The sequence below is a fragment of the Podarcis pityusensis genome (genome assembly GCF_964106645.2).
Source record: "Podarcis pityusensis genome assembly, chromosome: 11".
NCBI lineage: Eukaryota > Metazoa > Chordata > Lepidosauria > Squamata > Lacertidae > Podarcis > Podarcis pityusensis.
The window spans coordinates 52547303-52572721 of record NC_138036.1 but is presented as its reverse complement, the minus strand read 5'-3'; the positions used below and the strand labels follow the sequence as shown (position 1 = coordinate 52572721).

The following is a 25419-nucleotide window of genomic DNA, read 5'->3' as shown; positions in this document are numbered from 1 at the left end:
CTGATTTCCCTTTATTTCTTAATATTTTATGTACACATTTGTCTTGTATTTCTGTACTTCAAAGGGAAGAACAAGGGAATTTGGGTTTGAGTCTCTCGTTGGTTCTCCTCAAAATGAATTGGTAGCTCCCAATTCAGACACGTCATTGGCAAGAAAAGCTCACAAGCAAGTGCCGCCCACTCCAACAGAAAAAAGGAAAATGCAGGTAAAATTGTTCTTTCCACCTTAACATTGGCTTGCTTCAAAACAAAAGTAATATTTATGAATGAATCATGTGCACATAAATTTTACTCACTAGATAAAATGCAAGACCAAGGGGGAAGAAACGTGTTTCCCTTTCTTCTCCTGCAGCAACCGCCCAAGAGCAGTGGAAAGAAGAGTCAGGATCCTGTGCAGCTCGATTTGGGAGGAATGCTGGCTGCTTTGGAACAAAAACAATATTCGGAAAAATCAAAACTGTCCAAGCCTGTGGTGCTTTCAGGTAGAAGTTTTGAGAGTGCTTTCATTGTATGATGCTTTTTCAGAGTACTTTTTTTCTTTCTTTTTTTAATGGCTATCTCCTGAGGTAGGCTAAACGTTGCAAGAATTCACTACAGTGGAAAAGTTCCGGCAGAATGAAAGAGAAGCCAGCTTTGTGAAGTAAAATAAAAAAGATGAACTGCAATTTCCTGAACACACTGATGTCTAGGAGAGATTAGTGGAAGTGTAACTATTTCTCTTCTACTTTTTCCCAGGGGGTGGTTTTTATTTATGAAAATTAAGGATAGTCAGTGTCAGGGAACTGACATCGGAGCTAGAGGTGGAGGGAAGGCTCTCAAATGATGCTGGAGAAGGGCCCAGCAGGGAGAGAGGCAGCTCAGCAGATGGGGAAGCAAATCAGCGCAACACCAGGGATAAGGAGGGGCAGATGGGGGAATCGGCGAGAGGGCTCCCAGACTCTTCACCGGACACCAGCGGGGAGAGCACTGGTCCTCCGCTACCCACGCCCTCCCTGCGCAGAAGACTTCCGCGCAGAGAAAGTAGGAGGAGACTGGGTGTCAAACAACTTTTATGTTGGAAAAGGTTTAAGAAACGCCCACTGACGGATTCTGCTAGCGACTGAGGCAGCCACGAATTGAAGGGCTGTCCAGACAGAAAGGTTTAACAAGGCAACATAGCCAGGAGAGACGGCAACTTACGCACGAGCAACCCTATACCATTATAGTCAGTTTCTACAGGTTGTTGTTTTTTGTAATTCAATAGCTGGGAGATAGTCTTATCAAAATGATTGGCTATAAATAGGTAACTGTCAGATTTTACATGCTATACTTTGAAAGCCTTAGTCTGGAGTCCAAGTCCACATTTCAAAGTAACAGCCTATCTTTTGAAGGAAGGTTCTACTCATCCGGCATCTAAGAAAGTCCAATTACAATACAAAGTGTACTGCAGAAGCTCCCATTGCTAATCGCAGTCTGTATAATAGCACATAAAGTTATGCTGATGGAAATTCTTTACCATTGCTTTCCAAAAGTGGTGGGGAAATAGTGCATAAAGTGTTATGGATTTTTCAGTATTCACAGAATTAGATTGCTATCAGTATAGAAATTGTCAAAAGATGGCATGCATCCATGTGGAAGATAAAACAGCTGTTAAATCAGCAAAGGGTTTGTGTAACCACTTCTAATGTACCATGCAAGTTGTCCACAATAAATCATGTCAGACTTTGTTCACAGATCTGAAGTGCACTTTGGGAAAGAATAAATGCAGCAGATGTCTTCACTGAGATAAAGTGCTAATGTTTAATGATTCCTCTAAGTATTACGTCCATGCAATGCAACTACAAAACTGCTTTGCTTGCAATAAGTGATCTCAAGGATTGGGCTTAAGCACATTCTGGAAGGAGAGCAACACATGGGTGAAAGAAATTCGTAGAGAATTTAGTAGCATTTGTCCAGAAAGAATTCTAAACCAGACTGTTTACTATTGAATACTTTCAGTAACATCAAAAGCTGTGTTATCCTGACTCAGACCATTGCTCTAGCTAGCTGACACTGACTGACCGCGATTCTCCAGAGTTTCAGACATTTGCTGCCCTATTTGGGACCTTTTGCATGCAAAATAGATGATCTGCCACTGACCTTTCCCGAGTATTTGCCATATTGTATTTTCCGTTTCCGTACGCTGCTCTGGTTCGCCCGAAGTGGCTTAGTCATGCTGGCCACATGACCCGGAAGCTGTACGCTGGCTTCCTCGGCCAATAAAGCGAGATGAGCGCTGCAACCCCCGAGTCGTCCGCGACTGGACCTAATGGTCAGGGGTCCCTTTACCTTTACTGTCTTTTTCAGATACATAAATAAGAATCTTTATTTAAAGATTATAGTAGATTTAAGTAATGAGGTACAGTGGTACCTCGGGTTAAGTACTTAATTCATTCCGAAGGTCCGTACTTAACCTGAAACTGTTTTTAACCTGAAGCACCACTTTAGCTAATGGGGCCTTCTGCTGCTGCGCCGCAGGAGCACAATTTCTGTTCTCATCCTGAAGCAAAGTTCTTAACCTGAAGCACTATTTCTGGGTTAGCGGAGTCTGTAACCTGAAGCATATGTAACCTGAAGCATATGTAACCCGAGGTACCACTGTATTTTACAAAAATGCAGCATTCACAGTACAGACCTGCTGAAATTGAAAGCCACACTGACGAAGCTAAGCACACTTTGTAATGTGCTGAATCAGGAAAGGAATGCATTCTTTATATGTATACCTGGGTGTCTGTATTGCTTGTGTGCTGAGCTGAGTGCTAAAACCAAGTTATGCTCCAATCCTAAACCTATTTGTTCAGAAGAGTCCCAATTGATACTGATTGTGCTTGCTTCCGGTCAAGTATGGATTTCAGACTTGGCCATTGTCACCTGATAGCAGGTTTGCTTTTGTTTTAGTTGGTAGCGCAGTACCATTGCATTCCAAGGAACCCGTGACGGTAACAAAAAGTCAGCAATTAAACCAAGGGAAGACCCCACATAACCCGTTGGACTCGAGTGCGCCCTTGGTTAAGAAGGGAAAGCAGAGAGAAGTCCCTAAAGCGAAGAAGCCAACGTCGCTCAAAAAGGTACAACAAGCAATAATCCTTTATCAAAGTTTAGTGTAGCTGTTGCCTTTTAGAATTTAGCCAGACCGGTATTTCTTACTTTGGTTTGTGCCTGGCTATAACTTTGTCTTTTTTATTTAAAAAAAAATAATTGGAAAAAGTGTGAAGTACTTTCAGATTGTTGCTGTGGGAGAGGACTAATTAAACTATGTAATCTTATCTAATCCCAGAGGTGGGAGGGAAGTGAGCAGATCTAATTTGGGGTTAATCCATTCCTTATAAGACTAGAACAGCCCAAAGGTGATTTGAAAGGATAGCTTGCAGTGATTATATTAATGTTTTCTACACTAGCACTCTCATGTGACCCACCTTTCAGTCTGCCAGTAGAACCGTCATGTATTGCTTATATGAACTAGAACAAAATTTAAAAAGGAGAATATTTTAAGAGTGTTCCCATCAATTTAATTTTTGAAAGAGGTCTCTCCCTAAATGGCTATAAGTGGAGATGCAGTTAGCAACTTGCCTGCTTTATCAGTGGTGTAAAGCAGTTGCCGCAGATAAGCAAATTGAATGATAACTAAAAATTGCCAAACTCTTAAAATTAAATCAAGCCTTCTCCCACCTCCCATGGAAAAGTAAACATTAAAGGCTGTAAAGTACATACATTGTGCCAAAAAAGTATTTCAGAAATAAAGAACTTTGTCTGGAAACTATATTGCAATGAAGTGTTTCCTTTTCAGATTATTTTGAAAGAGAGAGAACAGCGGAAACAGCAGCACCTTTTGGAACTGACGGCGATACCAAATGAGAGTGATGCTGTCCAGCAGGGTGCAACTTCTGAGATGACTGAGAATCAGACATTTTCTGAGGACACCAAACCAGGTACCTCTTGAATCAGGGGTGCTGCTCGTTTTCATTTCTGTCCAGGGGGTGTCTAAGCAGGGAAATGCTGCTTTTGCAAATTTCTTCAGTGAGCATTCTTTAAAATTGGTTTTTGGGTGTGAGGAATTCAAATCTGCTATTGTTTTTGTGACCGGACAACATTTAGTTTGGTAAATCTGTGATTAAAAAGTGCATAAACTGCTCTCAGAAAACCAAAGAATTTTATCTTATGAAAATGTCAGGTAATGCTATAAAAAAAATAGTTTCTCCACATAAAACATACCCTACTAAGCCTACAACATTATCTTCTAATCATAAAACGATATTAGAAAGTAATGACTTCCTTTAATAATAAATTTAAACAACTAGTTTAATCAAAATAAAAAAATTCTTCCAGTAGCACCTTTAAGACCAACTAAGTTAGTTCTTGGTATGAGCTTTCGTGTGCAAGCACACTTCTTCAGATACCTTATCTGAAGAAGTGTGCTTGCACACGAAAGCTCATACCAAGAACTAACTTAGTTGGTCTTAAAGGTGCTACTGGAAGAATTTTTTTATTTTGACTATGGCAGACCAACACGGCTACCTATCTGTAACTAGTTTAATCAAGTATTGCTTTGATTACTTCTTGGACATCAGCTGCCAACTTACTTCTTGGCCTCTGATGTAGCCGTTAACGTTTCTCATGTGTATATAATTTAGCAAAGCTACATTATATTAATTTTACCAAAACATCTTTTGAATTCCCAAGTCATGTTACAACTTTTTAGCATCCCTCATTTTTGGAATTTGAAAGCTGAAAAATTCAACACCCCATATTGCCGGATAGCTGTTGCGATAGTGTTTTCTGAGATGCAGCTGCCACAGTAATGTAAAATAAAGGTGAAAATGAGCTGGTTGCAATACATGGTAATTCAAACGATGATTTAGTGAGACTACGTGAACTCCTGGAGAGGAGATCACACCCACTGTTCTCTTCTCCTGTCCTTTTTACTGCTGTACTGAGCCTAGGCTTGGCTTGGCTTAGCATGTTGTCTGAACCTCAGATTCATGGCGAAGCTTTCCCACTAACTACAAACTGTAACCAAGACCAAACCTGGGATTGTTCTCTACCCGTTTTATTCCTTAAACCTCCAAAAGATTAACTGAGTATTCTTGTTTGGGACTGGAATTGAATTTCCTCCTGAACAAATGCCTTTTCAGAAGAAGTGGAAGTTTGAAATGGAAAGGTCTGCCAAGTCACAGGCTGACACCTCTTCCTTTGTTTTGCCTTGTTCAGTTTATTTGCTCCAACATCCTATGGGAGATTTTGCCTGCCGTTGGCAGAAATAGCTGTCGAGACAGTTCTCTGCGCAATTGGCTTCAATCCCTTTATTTCATGTATTGCTCTACATTGTGTAATGATTTGCTTGTATGTTTTTAATATGCATTTTTAAGCCCTGTGGTCAAAGCAGTGCATGTGACCCAATTTATCATTGGAGTAGCTCTCTAGTAGTATTGAATAATTTGTGTAGTTATTAGAATTTTTTACTGCTAAAACTGACATTCTGCCTACTTTAAACTGCAAATCATAAATATGGAAGGCAGGCCATGCTCTTTTGTGGTCTAGCTGTTGTTTCCCCCTAAATCTAAAAGTTGCTTAAACTGTAAATGGATATCTGTAAAAACAGCCTAACTGTCCTAGGCCAGGGCCTTGTCTGTCTTTTTTGCAGTTATCCCTTCATATATGTTCAGGGCTTCTTTTTCTTTTTTTTAAGCACATTTATTTCATGCCATTTTCATCTTGACCCTGGGCTGAAACTGAAACAAGCTCCTAAGGTTTCTAATAGCGATCTGAAGTTCCTCTTCAACAAAAATAATCCCTTTTGTATTTGACTTTCCTTTGGATTCAGAAAGCGCAGATGAAGGCCCTACAGATCCTGCAATTGCAGCCCAAGATAGTTCAGACGTGTCACTGGAATGTACAGCGTTGAGTGGATCCACGAATAATTCCCCTGTCCCAACACAGCTGAATTCCAACCTTCCCAAAATCCACAGCCGAAGATTTAGAGAGTAAGTATTCTGGTGTTGGTTGTGCCAATCCTGTCCATGTATTTTTGTTGTTGAGCTTAGTGGGGTGCCTCTCAGTTTAAATGTGATATCCTAATGCAGGGGTCAGCAAACTTTTCCAGCAGGGGGCCGGTCCGCTGTCCCTCAGACCTTGTGGGGGGCCGGACTATATTTTGGGGAAAAGAATGATGCAAGAGCACCATGAGCCCTGGTGGCTGCTTGCCTGTGTCCTGCGAGCAGCAGGGGCTGGCTGTGGCGGAGGGACGATGAGTGGTGTGCAAAAGGGCTCCGGAGAGGGGCTTCTTAAAATGGCGGCCACTCGAGCGCTGCTGTTGCTGGCACCAACAAAGCCCAGCCTCCTTCCTCCTCTAGGCAGGGCAGGGAGAAGCCAGGAGGAGGCGCCGCCGCCGTGGGAGGGAGAGGGAAAGAACGCGCACGTTGGCGTTCCATGCGGCGATTCCCAGACCATCCGTGGGCCGGGTCCAGAAGGCAATTGGGCCTAATCTGGCCCCCGGGCCCTAGTTTGCTGACCCATGTCCTAATGTGTTTACATGAAGGCTTTTGACCCTTAGTCAGACATGGATTTCTCGACCTTCAAATATCAAACTGTTGATATTTTAACCCCTCCCATTGACAAAATCTCCTGATCTGATGTTTTGAGAAAGGAGGGGGCGGAAACTGCTCTTGAGCTCTTCCGCTCCTGACTGCCTGTCTGACTGTGTGTGTGGAGAGAGTCTTATCTATGTAGTGACTAGATGACTGAGTGGGAGCTGTAACATTCATGCAAGCCAGTAGTTCTTTAGTTTGTAGTAGCTATTAGAAATAAAAGGAGTTATGCTTCACAGCTAGCTTCCGTGTTATTTATAGTCTGCACGAGTCTGGTGCTCACAATGCACAGTTGTGGGTCCAGTGCACTGGGACCTGCTTTCCAGGATTGGAAGGTCTCTGAAAGTGCTCCAGTCGCTTAGCCCCGTCGGGGCAGAACCAGTTATTGAGCCCAGTCGCTGACATCAGTTGAAAGGCTTACTGACACAAACATGCTAATTACTTCTGGATATAGTTTGCTAATTTTGTGTGTGTGTGTGTCTTTGGATAGAGTGGATGAGAAAGAAAGGAACGTGGGGAGAAGCAGACACTTGGTTCTGAAACAATTGGTTCTTTCTTTAGTTACTGCACCCAAGTTCTCAGCAAAGAGGTTGACAGCTGCGTAACAGATCTCTTGAAAGAATTGGTGCGCTTCCAAGACCGCCTTTATCAGAAGGACCCAGTCAAGGCCAAGACGAAGCGCCGGCTTGTTATGGGGCTCAGAGAAGTGCTGAAACACTTGAAGCTGAAAAAGTTGAAATGTGTCATCATTTCCCCCAACTGTGAAAGAATTCAGTCAAAGGGTGAGCCTTTCTATTAAAAGTATCACGAACTGAAGCAAATGCAGATCAGATTTCCGGTGGAGGGGTGTAGCTGAAAGAACAAGCAATGCTGGTTTTCTCTTCAGATGTATCTGGGCGAATGAAGCCCTTTTGCCAGCAATGCTAATGAAATTGACCTGCTTTTAATCCTCTTACTTGTTTTACCCCAGGTGGGTTGGATGAGACTCTGCATCTCATCATTGACTCCGCTTGTGAACAGAACATCCCATTTGTGTTTGCTCTCAATCGCAAAGCTCTCGGGCGCTGCGTGAACAAAGCCGTGCCAGTCAGCGTGGTGGGGATTTTCAGTTACGATGGTGCTCAGGTGAGTTGTGCGAAAGCTGCCGTTGCACCCTGTTCTGCATTATGCATTTCAGTTTCAATGCAGTGGTACCTTGGTTCTCAAACTTAATCCATTCCGGAAGTCCATTCCAAAACCAAGGTGCGCTTTCCCATAGAAAGTAATGCAAAACGGATTAATCCGTTCCAGACTTTTAAAAACAACCCCTAAAACAGCAATTTAACATGAATTCTACTATCTAAGAAGACCATTGATCCATAAAATGAACAGTGTACTACAGTCATACAATCAATCCGTAGCTGAACACACAGTCACAAAAACAAAACAAAAAGAGCCACAAAAACACAAAATAAGTAGCAAAAACAGACAGACCTCAGCGTAACACTCAAAACGGAAGTGTGGCACTCAAAATGGAGCACATTTGGCTTCCGAAAAAAAGTTCGCAAACCGGAACACTTACTTCTGGGTTTGCAGTGTTTGGGTTTCGAGTTGTTTGAGTACCAAGGTGTTTGAGAACCAAGGTACCACTGTAGAAGCTTTTAAAGTCTTTGGCCGCTCATCCTGAAATGTTTAAAAATATTAACCATCCTTGTCTGGGAGTACTGTGTCCTTAAATCACCTTAGCCCTGTTGAGGTGTTCTATTTACTTTCATACTAGTGCCCTTCCCATCACCCTCCGCACGTTTGAGCGCAGTTACCTGAACAAATAGAGCTTAGGGGGAATTGACAATTAAATCCTCAACAACGTTCTGCTGCTGGGACCACTGAACAACAATTTTGGGATCTTTGATCTTCTCCTCTTTCAACATTAGTGTGAAATAAAATTGTGGAGCACGTTACCTTCTTGGGTCTGTGGAGAAAATGCTGGAAGCTTGGCGAAGCGCTAACCCAAAATCCGATCTTAGTTTCTTGCTGCCTTTATACCCCTAGGACTATTTTCACAAAATGGTGGAGCTGACAATGGAAGCGAGGCTGGCCTATAAGGAAATGATTGCGGCATTGCAGAAAGAGTCAGCTGAAGAAGAGAAGGAAAGTGACTCTGCAAACTTGAAAACCCTTTGTAGAGAGCCCAGTCCCCTAGAGGCTGGTGAAGTGCCCCTTCCAGAGTCTGATGAGGATGTCCCAAATTACAGTGAGTTGTGTGTGTGCGTGATTTAATGTGGGCAGTCTTCTCTCTGGTATTAATCGGCCATCTTGACTGTTTGGAACAGGGTTAGCAACCTTTTTCAGCCGTAGGCCGGTCCACTGTCCCTCAGACCATGTGGGGGGGCCGGACTATATTTGGGGGGGGGCGATGAATAAATTCCTATGCCCCACAAATAACACAGAGATGCATTTTAATTAAAATCACACATTCTACTCATGTAAAAACACCAGGCAGGCCCCACAAATAACCCAGAGGTGCTTTTTCAATAAAAGGACACAATCTATTCACGTAAAAACACGCCGATTCCCGGACTGTCCGCGGGCCGGATTGAGAAGGCCGGCTTTAGGTTGCCTACCCCTGGTTTGGAACATGAATGGTCTGACGCAACTCTTTAATTTCTGGTCTTTCTTGATTTGTCAGATATGCTGGTGCTAACTTTGCTCGCTTCAGAAAAAAGGAACAATCTCATGTCCATGTGTGTTGCCTTTTGTGCTGCCGAGTACAGTGACTTCGGCCACATAAATATGAGTGACTGCCCCCAACCAGTCTCTTCTGGCTATGAAATTGCTATAGCAAGGCCTCTTGGGGTGGGTGACCAGCACAGTGTGCAGGGAGCTCTATGATACCCATACACAAAGGAGTGTGTGAGAGAGGGAAATAGAAAAATGGTGTTGGCCTGTCTGGGGAAACCAAACCTGACAAGCAAAACAAGTGTTGCTTTGTCCATCTCAGTTGTTGTATTGAAGGCTGGCATTATGGTAAACACTCTCAGGCCTGCCAACCTTCTTGCCCATCCATCATCTTTGGGTACCAAACTTAATCAACATTGTAGGATCTCCCTGCAGAAATCTACCTCGGTTCCAAGCGACCTCCAGCTGAGAACGTGATTTCTTTGCACCTGCTGTCAGTGATTCTTCAGGTTTACAGACCCTTCCCTTTTTCTTCATACGGGTCGAAATATTTTTATTTTATCGTTTTGCTGCATTTGACCAGTCATGGGAAATATTGATGCGATAGCAACCACCAAGTTTATTTTGCGGGTGCCAAACATCACTTTCTGAGAGCATCGCACTTCCTCTACAACAGGATAAATCCTTCACTGATCTTTCCGGAGTTCTGGGGCTCAGAGTGCTGAGCCACTGAGCTACCGTGTGATTGTTTTCAGATGGAGCCCTGCCAGTCTGACTGTTGCTTGTCTGTGTCTCGGAGAGAGAGTGAAAGCGAGCTGTTCCTTTCTCTTGTGTCATGGAACATATGGGGCTGTTCATCTTGCTTTGCTGCCCTCTACGGCTTCCAGTGTTAGCTGCATGCTCTTTTCTAATTTCAGCTGATAAACTTTGCTTCAAACGATAGATTCGACTGGGCATTATAAAAGTTTGTTTGACAGAGCTCTCTAGCTTATGCTTTCTTTCATAGAAGAGCATAACAAAAAGCAATACAAAATAGATAACTGACAGTTGACAACAAATTAAGCAAAGCTCTTATCACATGGAGCCTCTGTCCTTCCCCTTCTTTAAACATGGCCCAGTTCCACTGCCTAGATTATCTTGTTTCCTGTGTAAGGAGGCTAATCCTTGAGTCCTTGAATTATCAAGTGTTTGGGGATCTCGCTGGCTGATAAAACAATTCGAAGGTTTAAAATGTGTATGAAAGCATTTCCAAATGCCGTTTTCTCAAGGCTGTGGTGCAAACAAAGCATTGCATCCCCATAGCTGTCCTTGCATTTGTTAGTCTGAAAAAAAATGTAACTCTAACCTTCATACATTTTTTTCCCTAGTTAAAATCTGGAAGCGGAAGCTTGAAGAGGAGTATAACCCATACACACTGGAGCTGGAAAAATAGTCAACTTCTGAAATGTTGACCTTGGGTTTTGAAGAACCTCAGTAAATCAAGACTACCTTATTTGGCCTTATTTGACTTTTTTTTTTAATTCAGAAAAATTAAGTGTATGTATATATAGATATGTAAATAACTAAATTATCTATGATTAATTATCCAAACAATATGGCTTATAATGTTAAAAAATTGTCTTATGATTGTACCTGGCAAATAATCACAATGGAACACGCCGTTCTGGAAACGTGGTTTGTTAAACCTTAAAAAGCCACTGCTGACTTGGTTGTTTAAAGGTACCTTAGGGTTTTCTGAGATGGTTTGCGGGCTCTTTGATACTGGGGAATGCAGTGGTTTCATTCCTTCTGCACTGAAGTTGGTGGCCTGTGCTAGTGGAATGATGGAAGCGGACCTATTTCGATTACCCTCCAGCCATAGCAAAGTCCTTTAGACCCAAGTACGTGATGCCGGCCTCTGCTGTGTGAAGGCAGGGAGTCCATCTGACGGATCTCACCAGTTACACTAGTGAACTTGGCTTTAGGCAACGTGCTGTATCATCATCTATGGGAGCAGCTTACTTTGCGACCATGTGAAGGAGAGGGCGGAGAGAGGAAACAATGACCATCACCTTTGTACTTTCTCCATCTGCTGTGTCAGTGGATATACCGTACTTTTCAGTGTATAAGATGATGTTTTTTTACTGCAAAGAATGTTAAAAATGGGGGGGGGGGTTTCGTCATCTCATACACAGATAGTGCAGAGGGGGGACGGGTGTTTGGTTGATGTCGCGAGCAGGAGCTTTTAAGCTGTGATTGGGTGGGTGAATGGTGTCTGCTGGTGGCTCCTTTGGATTGGTGGCTGCTGCTGTGGCAATTGTGTGTCTGATTTGTGGCTGCTTGCGGCAATCTGGCAGACGCTCGGTGGGTTATGTTGCACGTGCAATTGGTAGCATCTTGTCAGTCAGTTGAGTGATTTTCGGCATTCCCCCCCCCCAAAGACTTTAGTCCCCCAAAATAGGGGGCATGTTATACACAGGAAAATACGGTAGTGGTTGCTGTTTCGATGTTCAGCAGCCCTGCCACTTACGTGAGTGAAGGTTCAGTTCTGGGGGTCCACAGGGAACTGCAACATCGGGCAAAGGCAAAGACCCCTGGAACAACCCATCAGTGAGGTGGATGTTTGCTTGCCTGTCTCTGGGAACGTTGGAGGAGGACTCAGGGGTGCTCCCAGAACCAGCTAAGCAAGGAAAACCTACTGGGTGTTCAGGTGGTGGTGGTGGTGGGGATAAATGGAGAGTGAGAAATAGCAGGTTTTCTTCACTCTCCATTTATTCCCCCACACACACACCTGCAAAAGGAAGTTGTTTGCCCAGTGTACACCTTCCTCAGCCCCTAGCTCACACTTCTCGATATAACCCTGTGTACCGTATTTTTCGCTCCATAAGACGCACTTTTTTCCTCCTAAAAAGTAAGGGGAAATGTGTGTGCGTCTTATGGAGCGAATGCAGGTGGGAGGCTCTTGCTGGAGCCGTGCTCTCTTTAAAGAGCCGCGCGGAGCGTGTGTGCAGCTCTCGGGGGCTTTTCCGCGAGGTGGGAGAAGGGACTGATGGGCTGCCCTCTGCCCCTTACCCCACCTCCCGGAAAAGCCAGCAAGAGCCGCTGCCAGGCTCTGCTCAGCGCTCCCTTGTAAGGGCTCCCTTTCGTCCCTCATCCCGATTTGCTGGGAAGCCAGAAGAAGAGGAGGTACTGCGCACCAATCGCTCTTGCTCTGCTGGCTTCTCAGCGAAGTGGGAGGAGGGACGTAAGGGTTTAAAGCAAGAAAAGTGAGAGCCGCTTACATGCTCTGCGCAGAATATTCTTTTCCTGCTTTCCCCCTCTAAAAACTAGATGCGTCTTATGGTCAGGTGCATCTGATGGAGAGAAAAATATGGTAATTGCAGGTCAAAGCTCTCACGTATGAGCTTGCTTTCCGATAAGGTGTGGTTTTTCATTTTAATCTTAACTTTCTCTCTACTGACAAGAGTGGAGTGTTGTAGAGCCTCTTTACAAAACTTGCAACGCCCCACAGTTTCATGCTTTGATGAGGTTGCAGATACCATAGGGGTATCTTGAGACCTCCAGGTAAAGGGTGGTATATAAATTCAATAAATAATAATAATGATAATAGGGCAACTTGGTGTGTAGATCAACTATTATGGACAAGCCTATTACCAAAAAAAATAGAGAGAGAGAACTAGGCTTATTTCAAATATAATCCCACCTAGTAGAGCATTCAGCTGCTTATTAAACACTGATGAGTGGTATTTGGAAGTATGGAAGACTTTAAAAACTAATTTCTTCAAAGTCCCTAAAAAGATGCCAGGAAGAAAATGGTTAACAAAAAAAGAACTGTGATGATATGCGATGGCATAAACTGGATTGTCTTTTACAATAATATGAGTGAAGTACTGAGAAATTACTGTTCCTCAGGTTCCACTTTGGCACAGCAACAGTTTTGACCCCACGTGAACTGGAAGGTGAGAGGCATGGGGCTATCATCAGGCCGCCTACAGTGACAAAGGGCTTTTGATTTCAGCCGGGAGCACCAACTGCTGTGGAGGAGTTTGGCACTCTCCTCCCAAAAATGTTCAGCTGCTCATTTTCCAGCCAGAGAGACTTGGAGGACTCCTGTCCTTCGCTGACCGTTTTGTACTGTGCCTTCCCAAACTTTTCTATGTCTTCAGCCAGCTTGGGTTATTTGGTAACTGTAAAACAAAGCTAAATGGCTTACAGCATAAAATTTTGCTTAAGTAATAGGTGCTCTTTCCTGGTACTGTGGCCAGACTTTTATTGCAGGGACCAAAAGACTGTTTTTTTGCCTTCGCTGTATCTTGTGTGTCTTTTTATTTTATTTTTTAAGATGGACACTTTTCTTGTCCATTCTTGTAATTCAGTAACATCGGGTTTCTTCCCCCCGTACTGAACTTAGTAGGTGCTGTTTGCCCATTTCATAGTGTTGCTTTTACGTAAGACTTAAAGCAAGAGACTTGATGTTCGTTCAAAAAGCACATCCTGCAAGGTTAAAATTCAAGGACAGGACTGGGGAACACTGATTTCTCCTGGCCTATACCTGTGGCCAGTTGCCAGGCAGTGCCTTAGTGCCAGGTAACTGATAGGCGGTGCTGGAAGCTGTGAGATAGCTCAGTCAGTAGAGCATGAGGCTCTTAATCTCAGGGCTGTGGGTTCGAGCCCCACATTGGGCAAAAGATTCCTGCATTGCAGGGGGTTGGACTAGAATGATCCTAACGGTCCCTTCCAACTCTACACAACTTGGTGGTTATACTAGGCATGGTCAGTAGCAAGGGCATTTGGCTAACTATTTGTTGTTGTTGTTTAGTCGTTTAGTCATGTCCGACTCTTCGTGACCCCATGGACCAGAGCACGCCAGGCACTCCTGTCTTCCACTGTCTCCCGCAGTTTGGTCAGACTCATGTTGGTAGCTTCGAGAACACTGTCCAACCATCTCATCCTCTGTTGCCCCTTCTCCTTGTGCCCTCAATCTTTCCCAACATCAGGGTCTTTTCCAGGGAGTCTTCTCTTCTCATGAGGTGGCCAAAGTATTGGAGCCTCAGCTTCAGGATCTGTCCTTCCAGTGAGCACTCGGGGCTGATTTCCTTAAGAATGGATAGATTTGATCTTCTTGCAGTCCATGAGACTCTCAGGAGTCTCCTCCAGCACCATAATTCAAAAGCATCAATTCTTCGGCGATCAGCCTTCTTTATGGTCCAGCTCTCACTTCCATACATCACTACTGGGAAAACCATAGCTTTAACTATACGGACCTTTGTTGGCAAGGTGATGTCTCTGCTTTTTAAGATGCTGTCTAGCTTTGCCATCGCCTTTCTCCCAAGGAGCAGGCGTCTTTTAATTTCGTGACTGCTGTCACCATCTGCAGTGATCATGGAGCCCAAGAAAGTAAAATCTCTCACTGCCTCCATTTCTTCCCCTTCTATTTGCCAGGAGGTGATGGGACCAGTGGCCATGATCTTCGTTTTTTTGATGTTGAGCTTCAGACCATATTTTGCTAATGAAACTATTTGTAGGACCCGCTTTAATTCCCTAAAACTCTAAGCCTGGATACTTCATTTAACAAAACCTACTACCATAAAATGTGTCAGCCGGCTTCAGATCCTGTGACCCAACTGTGACAAGTGTATGGCGGAACACTTGAAAGCAGTACATTATTAATACTTGAAACAATAGCGGAAACTTACTTTGAGTTTTGGCAGTAGTGTTACACAATAGCAGTGGGCAAAGATGTCCAGCAAGCCTGGTGAACGGAAATTGCAGTTTATCCCATTTATCTGGGAGTAAGCTCTATTAAAGTTCTTGAGACTTCCTTCCAATTAGATATGTACAGGAGTATGATGTGAAGAACTTTCTGTGTTGAATTTGACCTGGCTCATACTACTGTTTGGTCAGCGGCCATTGCCTTTCGCTGATCATGAAAGCAATTGTTTCCATCCCAGTTTCATTTGTGTTGTTAGATCTCGGCTTTCTAACAGGAGAAGTGGATAACTGCAAGTGTTTACCACAAACGTATGTGGATTATTGCTAGTACAACAAAAGGCACAATTTAAAATTAGATGTGGGGGAACACAAACCACGTCTCAGGGAGGGCTCCTGGCTTGGCATGTATGTCCAGCTGCCTTGGCACGTTCATTCATAACAAGGAACGATAATCACTGGCGTTATCCTGCAAAAGCAGGCAGCGCCGTTGGGAGTATACAAGCTGCCATCTGCCCTGTAACAATTCTGTCGAAATGCTGACCCCATTTCAGCTAATGAAACATTAAATCACAATGCAAACCTTTCTCACTTTCACCAAGTGATTCGTTGATGTATTTATAGCGTCGTGATCCAAACCAGATCGTACGCTCAGCAAAAATGTTTGTGCCCAATATATATTTTTTCCTGTTTCTCCTTTCGACATCTGTGTAAGAAGAAGTTTGAGTGGGTGGGGATGCTTGTGAAAGGGAAATGTAAACAATGTTGAGCATTCAGATCTGGTATGCACTTATCTCTGCCATATGATGCAAAAGTTTAACTTGATGAGTATTTGTGTTTAAAGGTGAAAGTATGGTTTTTTTTGTTTTTTTAAGGCATTTTGTGGCAGTGGAAGACTTCTTAGGCTTTGGTTTTGGTTGCTATATATTTTAGCTGAGATGGAAAACCTGTAGCAGCCTCCTAGCCATTGGACCACAGCTCCCATCTTCGGTTACCAGTGATTACTGGATGGACTTGATGGAAGTTGGAGTTCACTACACTCAGGTGGTCCCTATTTTACCATTAGTTTCACAGGAAAGTGAGGTGACCAGTCGGACTGGGCGATAAATCAATACATCGTCCAAAACTGCTTTGAAGCCCACATCGGTTTTGCAATTTTAGACCTGCCAATATATTGTGAATCATGGTGTGTGTATGTGTGTGTACGCTGTGCAAAAATCACAATGTGGGAAAAGCCGCAAAGCCAGTACGTTGTGATGTTTAGCTGTTGGTGCATCACAGTGTTGAAAGCCAGATATAGCCTAGCCCTACTGACCAGCCAATGTAGGTGTTAGAATTGCCACAATGAAACTGTATTTGCACAAATGAATTCTTTGGGAAAGTGGAACTATTTGTTTCTACAGCGCTCCTTGAGGAAAATCCTGTGTACAAACATAGAGGGCTGAAAGCCTTCAGCCACCTGCTTTGCAGTCGGCATTCTTAACAATATTTTAATTGATGCTATGCAGTGGTGAAATTTAATTTACTATAGCCCATCGCCGAAAAACACAAGAGACCCAGTATTCATGGTCTGTTTAAGAGGCTGAGACAAAAGTCAGGGCTGTGGAGTTTATAAACAACACATTACCAAACCTCATATATTCATTCTTTTCCTTTTGATGGTGGAGATAGATGAGTCTAATAGCAACACACTTATATATATTGTTCAAGTCAGTCGCAAAACAACAGATAGGAAGCAGTGTTCTTCAAAGCAGTGAAGAGACTGTTGTACTGCCAAATGTCAAAGGGCTCTTCCATCGTAAGCTGTTTCCAGTTCTCAGCCACCACTTCCTGCTTCTCATACTGCGCCTTTCCTATTGCAGCTTTCCTGAATAAGAATGAATCAGGAGAGAAAAAGCATTTTAATTCTCCCATGCCACTAGTCTACATCAAACATCGTTTTCCATGAACTTTAGTAGTTAAATTACGAATCTCATTTTCCACTGATAATCAAGAGCTATCAATTGTATAATCAAGACTTTGCACGTTCTCCATAATTTGCACTGTACTGTGATACCTTATTCAGCCTCATCGCTGTGTTTTCCAGTGAATTTCAGCCCAGCAGAACTGACGAAAACTGACAGCAGTTCTGTTAATTCTGCTCAGAAAAGAGAAGCGTGGTGGGAAGAACAACTGAAGATTGGTATCTCACTGCTGTGTGCAAAGCAATAAAACGCAGCTTAGGAAATCTAAAATTTATCTTAAAAGGACGTCCATGAGAAAGTACAGATCCTCAGTAAACTTTTCTGGGAAAGGTATATCGTCCATAAAGCAGGGAAATTTGGACCCACCAGGCTTCAGTGCTTATCGTCTCCTAAGCCTGGAGTATGGGGCCTCCCTGTTCAAGCATGGAGCGAGGCTCTAGCTGTGTTCTGAACTATGCAATTTGTGAGAAGTAACAGTATGCCTTGAGGGGGCTGGTGCAGATGCCAGCTTCCTTTCTCGGGACTGCCTTGGTGCGTGTGTGATGGCTTTTGGTCAAGAACGCCAGAGACATGTAAGATCAGGCAGGAAGACTAGTGGGGAGCATTGCTTTAGCAGCTGTATGTGTCACTCTGATGGGTCTCGCATCTCAGCATGGCTGTGTAAGCAACACTCCCATCATCTTTGATGTGTAATGAGCATATGTCTCTAGATAGCGGAATCAAATGTGGGGATAAGAGGAAAGGGGGAGGTTGGTCTGCCAGGCTGCAACAAACCAGTAGCAAGAGATACGCTGGGTTTGATAGTCACTGCGATCTCCAAACCATTGTGGGGCGCATGTGCGTGCATATTAACACTTTATAGTCAGAGTGCCAAAATGCCAAGGGTCTCTTTTCTCTTGGCCAGGTAACAGACCTCAAATGCAAAGCGCCAAATTTCTCCAAACTGGGCAGCAGAATGTGGGTACGTGTTTGCCTGTTTCATACCACCTACCCAAGTTTTTTTCCAGCTCTCCATCCTTCTGTCATGCTCGCTGACGATGCTTCTCCAGTTAGCAAATTCCTTTGACCAGGTATCCTGGTAGCTGCTGTCTGCAAACATGAAGCAATTAAATAACAAAGCTGGCACCTGTTAAAAATTCAAGCACTGGTTTCTTTAAAAACATCATTTCAAAGTGCCATAACTGGGACTTCCCTCCTAAACATTTGACCCTTTCCAATACTTAGCATACCCGAGTAGCAATCGTGAAAACCAAAACATTCGTTCAGCACGGCAGCATTTCAGGGAACGCACACACAGGCACACACCCCGCCCCTGCAAATGGTGGTCAACTCTTGTGCAGTTTGCAAAACCTAAGAAGATGAATATGAGTTTCACATATAGAATGGATTGTGTGGTAGTAAGAGCACATATATGGGACGCGGGTGGCACTGGGTTAAACCACAGAGCCTAGGGAATCCCTGCGACGGGGTGAGCTCCTGTTGCTCGGTTCCTGCTCCTGCCAACCTAGCAGTTCGAAAGCACGTCAAAGTGCAAGTAGATAAATAGGTACCACTCCGGCAGGAAGGTAAACGGCGTTTCCGTGTGCTGCTCTGGTTTGCCAGAAGCGGCTTAGTCATGCTGGCCACATGACCCGGAAGCTGTACGCCTGCTCCCTTGGCCAATAAAGTGAGATGAGCACCACAACCCCAGAGTCGTCTGCGACTGGACCTAATGGTCAGGTGTCCCTTTACCCTTAAGAGTGTATATGCGTGGACCAGTGTGTTTGCTTCTATTAAACTGCCCAGCATCAGGATTCCAGCTTTTCCCACAGTTCACGACCTCTGCGGCCTTCTGTTGTGACCACAACCAATGACTTGTGGCAAAATGAGTCTGTGTTTTTAAGTGCCACTAACTTGTATCTCACAAAAGGGAGTGAATCAAAATAAAGAGGGATTCTTGCGCCTCTCTGGGTTTACACCGCCTTTGTAGGTGACACCAGATCTGAAGTTCTGCCTGCTTAAATTTCCCAAAACACGTCACTCCTCGACGTTGCACCATTACCTTCAACAGTGATGTAGGACGTGGAGGTTTTGGTTCCAGCTTTGGAGATCACACGGCAGCAGTATTCCGAATCTTGCGCTATAGCATCTTTCACCCAGCTTAGAAGATGCCATCTTCCATCAGCCAGAGCCTGGGTCTGCTGGCTCACACACGCTTCCATTTTCTGTCCATTTTTCCCCCAAACGAAGTATGCATCTCTGGGCCCTGTGGAAAATTGCAGTTGGCTAATCATTATGACAGATGGTACACAAAGTCCCTTTAAAGCAGGCATTGGGAACTGCAGGTGACGAGGCCTCACCTGGACTCATTTGGTCCATGAGGCCATCTTCTTCCAGCCACACCCCCCTATCATTCACCTGATGTCACACGATATACTACTACTACTAATTCAATTTATATACCTCCTTATACCCAGGGGTCTCAGGGCGGTTCACAGAATAAAATCAATATATAAAACAACAAAATATATAATAATAGAAACAACAACCCAATAGCCCCCCCCCAAAAACCCCACATTTTTAAAGGGCATAGGATGTCAACCAAAGGCCTGGTTAAAAAGGAACATTCCCTGGGGGGAGTGTTCCACAGATGGGGAGCCACTGCTGAGAAGGCCCTTTTTTTGTGTTGCCACCCTCCAGACCTCTCAAGGAGGAGGCACAAGAAGAAGGGCCTCAGAAGATGATCTCAGGGTCCAGGTAGGTTCATAAGGAAAGAGGCGGTTCTTGAGGTATTGCGGTCCTGAGCAGTTTAAGGCTTTATAGGTCAAAACCAGCACTTTGAATCGGGCCCGGAAACTAATTGGTAGCCAGCGCAGTCGTACCAGGATTAGTGTAATATGCTCAAACCGTCTTGCTCCAGTGAGCAACCTGGCAGCTGAATTCCGCAGTTTCTGAACTGTCTTCAGAGGCAGCCCTTTGCAGTAATCTGACCATGAGGTATCAGAGCATAGTCAACAGTAGTTAGGCTATCCCTGTCCAGATAGGGGTGTAGCTGGGCCACCAGCCGAAGCTGATGGAAAGCACTCCGGGCTAGTAATAATAATATAGCAGCAACAACTTTATTATTTGTGCCCCACCCATCTGACTGGGTTGCTCCAGCCACTCTGGGCAGCTTCCAGCACAAACAAAAACACAATAAAACATTGAACACTAAAAACTTCCCAATACAGGGCTGCCTCCAGATGTTTTCTAAAAGTTGTATAGTTCTTTATACATCTGATGGCAAAGTGTTCCACAGGGCAGGTGCCACCACCAAGAAGGCCCTCTGCCTGGTTCCCTGTAACCTCACTTCTCACAGTGAGGGAACCACCAGAAGGCCCTCGGCGCTGGACCTCAGTGTCTGGGCTGATTGATGGGGGTGGAGACGCTCCTTCAGGTATATATAGGCGCAAAGGAACAATGCTGACCCTTGGAGCAGACTCCTTTGCAAGGATAGCTTATGTTCACTGTCTTTTTCAAATGTGGAAACAGCTGTGGAACTTTTCCAACTCTCCTTAGGAAATGGAAGTGTTTTGCACTTTAGCAAAAACACCCTTTTTTGAACCAGGAAACTCATCTCTTTCTTTATAATGAGATGCAACACTTCTCCCTTCAAAGCACTGGTCTCTTTTCATGCACTTCTCTTTCATGTGATGCCTTTGGTCCAGCTTGTAAACATACTATCACGTTGCTGTGGCTAGCTATCCTTTTATTTGAGCCCTTTAACTGAGACCATGGCAAGGCCCATTCCGCAGGCTTAGAGCTGCCATGCTTGTGTCAATGAAGCACACTGCACAGATACATAGCAGAATGCCCTGACAGCTTGGTAGTCACATGACTGCGTGTGATTCAAGTGTTGTCCGCCAACACAATCTATGGCATTTGCAAGAGATCATGGAGAGAACTTCTCAGATCACATGACATGGAGCAGCAAAGTATCCGGAAGTGCTTTGAACACATAGGCCAAAGTACTCTGTAAACTCCTGCCTAATTGCTCGTTTATAGCAGTAGGTGGAACAGGAAGCTATTGGGGAGATGTGTGTATATACAAGCAGAGGGTTAATACAATCTGCAGATTGGGGTGGGGGAAAGGGGGAAGAATATGAAGAAGCTGCTGGACCAAATCCACCGCTCTGCAATTCTAAAGATACTATTATCTCAATATTATTTCCAAAACGTCAGTCTTCTTGGAAGCCGGTCAAAACATATAATTCACACAACTCATTTTCCAAGCAGGCTACCCAAAAGAAACAATCTGTTCCGATATAGCCTGCAGATAACTTCGGCAACCTACAATCTTTTTGGTGGCTTCCCAATCGTGGACAGGCAATCTGGGGGGTGAGAGAGTAAGTGCTAGCTGCGCTGCTTTGCTCCTTTTCCCGTGATTGTCATTTCAACCACAGTTATGACCTCAGAAATTGTAATCCACAATTAAACCGGCAGCCCCAGTTTGGATCGCAAGGGTCTCTACAGTCTGTCAAGGAAACAATCAAAACATTTTGAATACTTACGTTCCACTTTATCTCCTCCTCCTGGATGCTTGAAGGATCAAAGAAGTCAAAAGTTATAGGGTGTGTCAATTAAAAGGCACACAAAATAATTAGTACATTGGGATCGATAAGAAGGTATTCAGAAGAACATATGCTGTCAGCATTTTATTTTTTGAAAGTACAGGAATGCACAAAAGGGAAGGAAGAAATAACCTATCTGGAACTCGGAGACTTTGTGTGTTTTCCAGTTTTGCAGGACACGCACTTTCTCTATGAAAAAGGCCAGCCTATAGCTATTTACACATGGAATCAGTATCTGACCCAGGAGACAGCTGCCTCAGTGTAAAATTCTATGCAGCTCTGGTGAAAAACAATGAATTCAAGTGAGTTCGGCCACTTGGTGAGCCACTACTAAGAGCCTTCTATCAGGGTTCTGAGTCCATCTTCCACAATATTGTCTACACTGACTGATGGTGGCTCTCTGGGACTTCAGACACGTTGCCTCTCTCTGCCCAAGGACTGAACTTGGGAGCTTTTGCATGCAAAGAAGATGCTCTAAAGCGGAACGACAACTCTTCCTCAGGCATAGCCCCCATAAGGAACCCCCACACAGATGCAATTTGGATTTGCAAACCTGCGCACAAGATTAAATCCCACTGGTCACAATGGGACATACCGCTGAGTAGATTTGTATAGGATTATGTTACATTTCTTCCATTCACTCAAGGCTCTTAATGCAATTATATTTTGCAAGTACACAGCCCCCTACTTATCAGATTTATCATCCTGTTTGCTATTATTCACACAGCGCCATCAACGTAATTGGCATTTCACAAAGCCTCCTAAGTGGGGAAAAGGGGTAGCTGACATGATTCACTCCCTGCCTCCCTTGGTTGAACACTACTTGAGTGTCTGTGCTGTTAAGGCACATTGGGGAAAGGTTCCTCCTCCCTAGGGGTAAACCCTAGGTGCAGGTGGTGCTGTGGTCTAAACCACTGAGCCTCTTGGGCTTGCCAATCAGAAGGTTGGCGGTTGGAATCTGCACAACAAGGTGAGCTATTGCTCTGTCCCAGCTTCTGCCAACTTAGCAGTTCTAAAGCACACCAGTGCAAGTAGATAAATAGGTACCTCTGCAGTGGGAAGGGAAAACTGTGTTTCTGTGCGCTCTGGTTTCCGTCACGGTGTCCCATTGTGCCAGAAGCTACTGTTAGATCCATCATGAGACCTCCGCCAGCTTCTAATCAGATACCAGCAGCCTTCAAGCAAGCAAACTTGCCTTATTATCGCTCCCTAGCATCCCACTGCCAGAGGATTGCCTCCTTACATTCACCACTTTGCCTCCTCCAAGTATAAGAAACGGGCAGTGCTGAATGTCACATCCATTGCCAGGTGTGTCCTGCTGGAAATAAAAAAGGGCTTTCCCCTTGGCCTGCCTTTATATCCACTCAGTTGCCAAGTGCTTTTGTGACATCAGAAGAAACCCACAGCCAATGGCAACAGCTGAGGAGGCATCATCTTCATTGCTTTGAGCCTCACAATGGCAAGAGGACCTATCAGTGATTGTGTGCTTGTTTATCCAGGAAGCGGGTGGAGCTCTGGTCTAAACCACTGAGCCTCTTGGGCTTCCCAATCAGAAGGTTGGTGGTTCGAATCAGTGTGACGGGGTGAGCTCGCTTTGCTCTGTCCCTGCTCCTGCCAACCTAGCAGTTTGAAGCACACCAGTGCAAGTAGATAAATAGATACCACTATGGCAGGATGGTAAATGGTGTTCCCATGCGCTCTGGTTTCTGTCACAGTGTCCCATTGTGCCAAAAGCAGTTTAGTCCTGCTGGGCACGTGACCTGGAAAGCTGTCCGCAGACAAATGCTGGCTCCCTCGGCCTGAAAGCGAGATGAGCGCCGCAACCCCATAGTCGCCTTGGACTTGGGAGTGCACCTTGCTGCCATTACAGGACAGACATTCCTTTCTCTGCAACAGTAACAACCCTGGGAAATCAAGACTTCTAAAACACATGTGGAGCCTACAAAAGTGTGTTCACCCTCCAACCACTGGAGGGGTCAGGTAAGAGCACTCCTCTCCTCTCCTCTTGATGCTAATTGTGTGGTGAAAGCAGCACAAAAAAAACAGCCTCTCTGTGGCAGACGCGCTCTGTTGGGCCTATGTTGTTTGAAAGTATTCGCCAGGTGACTCACCCACCCCTGTATGCAGTTCCAGGCACATCTGGTATTGCTATGTTTCATCTTGTAACATGATGCAGGTGAGCACTTTAGGATGTTCCAGGCCAGGTCAGAATACCAGTTCCAGGAAAAGATGTCTTTAGTGGCATCTCTGTTGTACCTATTTTCTCCCTCCACCCCACATCACCCCCTTTAAAGGAACACTATTAAAACCAGCCCCATTGTTGCAGGGCATGGCACTTTCTCTAGCTGAAGCTCTGGCAATATGGCTGGGGGAGGAGAAAGAGACTCAGGCTAAGGAGACTTGTGTACAGTCGTTCCAGCTCTGTTCTGGAAGTTCGTTCAACTTCCAAAACGTTCGGAAACCAAAGCACGGCTTCTGATTGGCTGCAGGAAGCTCAGGAAGCCAACCGGAAGCCGCGGAAGCCCCATTGGACGTTCGGCTTCCAAAAATAGTTCGCAAACCAGAACAGTTACTTCTGGGGTTGCAGCATTTGGGGAGCCAAAACGTTCTGGAACTAAGCTGTTTGGAAACCAAGGTACGATTGTACTTGTGGCTACTGCCACAAGTCCTTTGTGTGCCACAGCTCACCAACTAGACAAGAGACCTGCCAAGTAGATTCTCTCCCCCACACCCATTCGCCGCTTTCATGCGACCGCAAAACATTCCTTTGGAGGTGCTGAGGAAAGCACACGCTAGCAAGCTAACCTACATGGTGAACCAGTGGACATTAATTTCTTGGGAGTCGCCACCAAAGCCCAGTAGCCTCCATCACTGCACAGCACAAAGCTGTCCTTAGAAGAGAGAACCAATTCACACAACCAAGTTCCCCCCCCCGGTGGTGAATTTCCTCCCACCTGCTGCTGCTAGGCTGACTTGGATTTTGGAAGCCTCAGAAATGTGTATCATCAAGATTCATGGAGAACCTTGAATTCCATGTGGATCCAAGTCTAGGGAGACTGAAAAATAAATTAATAAATGACTGCATGTTGGGGAAACTGGTTAAACCTGTGTATTGTTCCAGGAATCCAAGAAGACTTGCGGAATACTGAATGCTTGAAGATTATCTACTTCCTGCTACTATTGGGCAATAGTCAATATCAGTTGTACCCACAGCAGACCTGTTGAAAACAATGCCCTTAAATCCATTAATTTCAGAGGGTCTACTCTGAGTTTAACTAACAGGGTATTTATTATTATGATTCACATGAAAAGCTTCCTTGGGTTAGTAACACTGGACTGAGCAGAGGTGCAGATGAATGAGCCTTCTGCTGTAAAACTCATGTTTCCAGCAAGTAACCCCCCTTGCCAAAACAAACCCAGCTAAGGTAATATCAAATCACCTAAGGAAAGCGTTGCAAGTCAGAATAAACCGAGAGGCGGCCAACGCCATCCTTCAAATTAATTTACTGCCTGTCCTATTTCTGGAGCTGATCTTAGATGAGGTCTCCCTGAAGGTCGCTGAAAATGAGATTATCAAGGATGGAAATCAAGTAGAGAGATGTGAGTAGCGGCGAAGTACGACTGCCAGGTAAGCTGCCAGGAAGAGCTTAGAGAATTGCTGTTGGGCTGCAGAAATCTTCAGTTGGGTACCAATTCAGTGACATTAGCTGTGATCACCATTCTGGTGGCACACAAAGGAACATAGGGGCCAGACCAATGGTCCACAGAGCTCAGCGTTGTCTAAAATGACCGTCAGCGGCTATCCAAGGTTTCTCCTGGTCCTACCTGGAGACTGAATGTGGGGTCTTCTCTAAGTGCCATCCTCCAGAGCTATAGCCCCTCCACATGTCAAAACGGAAGACATTTGGACCAACCTAAT

General features: G+C 44.6%; 1 protein-coding gene and 1 long non-coding RNA gene across 5 annotated transcripts in view; one reads left to right on the top strand and one right to left on the bottom strand.

The window, feature by feature from the left end:
* SECISBP2 (SECIS binding protein 2) overlaps positions 1–10751 on the top strand; it is a 28762-nt gene extending 18011 nt beyond the window's left edge. Inside the window, exons 10-18 of the mRNA XM_080972486.1 lie at positions 65–205; positions 352–481; positions 2916–3085; positions 3805–3946; positions 5839–5998; positions 7163–7383; positions 7572–7726; positions 8633–8834; positions 10627–10751. Of these exons, the coding sequence (XP_080828612.1) occupies positions 65–205; positions 352–481; positions 2916–3085; positions 3805–3946; positions 5839–5998; positions 7163–7383; positions 7572–7726; positions 8633–8834; positions 10627–10691 (1386 nt within the window). The 3' untranslated portion in view covers positions 10692–10751. The remainder of the gene's footprint in view (positions 1–64; positions 206–351; positions 482–2915; positions 3086–3804; positions 3947–5838; positions 5999–7162; positions 7384–7571; positions 7727–8632; positions 8835–10626) is intronic.
* Positions 10752–16541: 5790 nt separating this feature from the next.
* Positions 16542–25419, bottom strand: part of LOC308458326 — a 102060-nt gene continuing 93182 nt past the window's right edge. Inside the window, exons 1-4 of one of the 4 annotated variants that reach the window (XR_013977219.1) lie at positions 22696–22847; positions 18953–19156; positions 17903–18000; positions 16542–16814 (exon numbers count right to left, since the gene is read on the bottom strand). This is a non-coding gene — a long non-coding RNA (uncharacterized lncRNA). Of the gene's footprint in view, positions 16815–17902; positions 18001–18952; positions 19157–19772; positions 19812–21440; positions 22548–22695; positions 22848–25419 lie in introns of those variants that run through there. The other 3 variants (XR_013977220.1, XR_013977221.1, XR_013977218.1) reach the window with 3 other exon arrangements.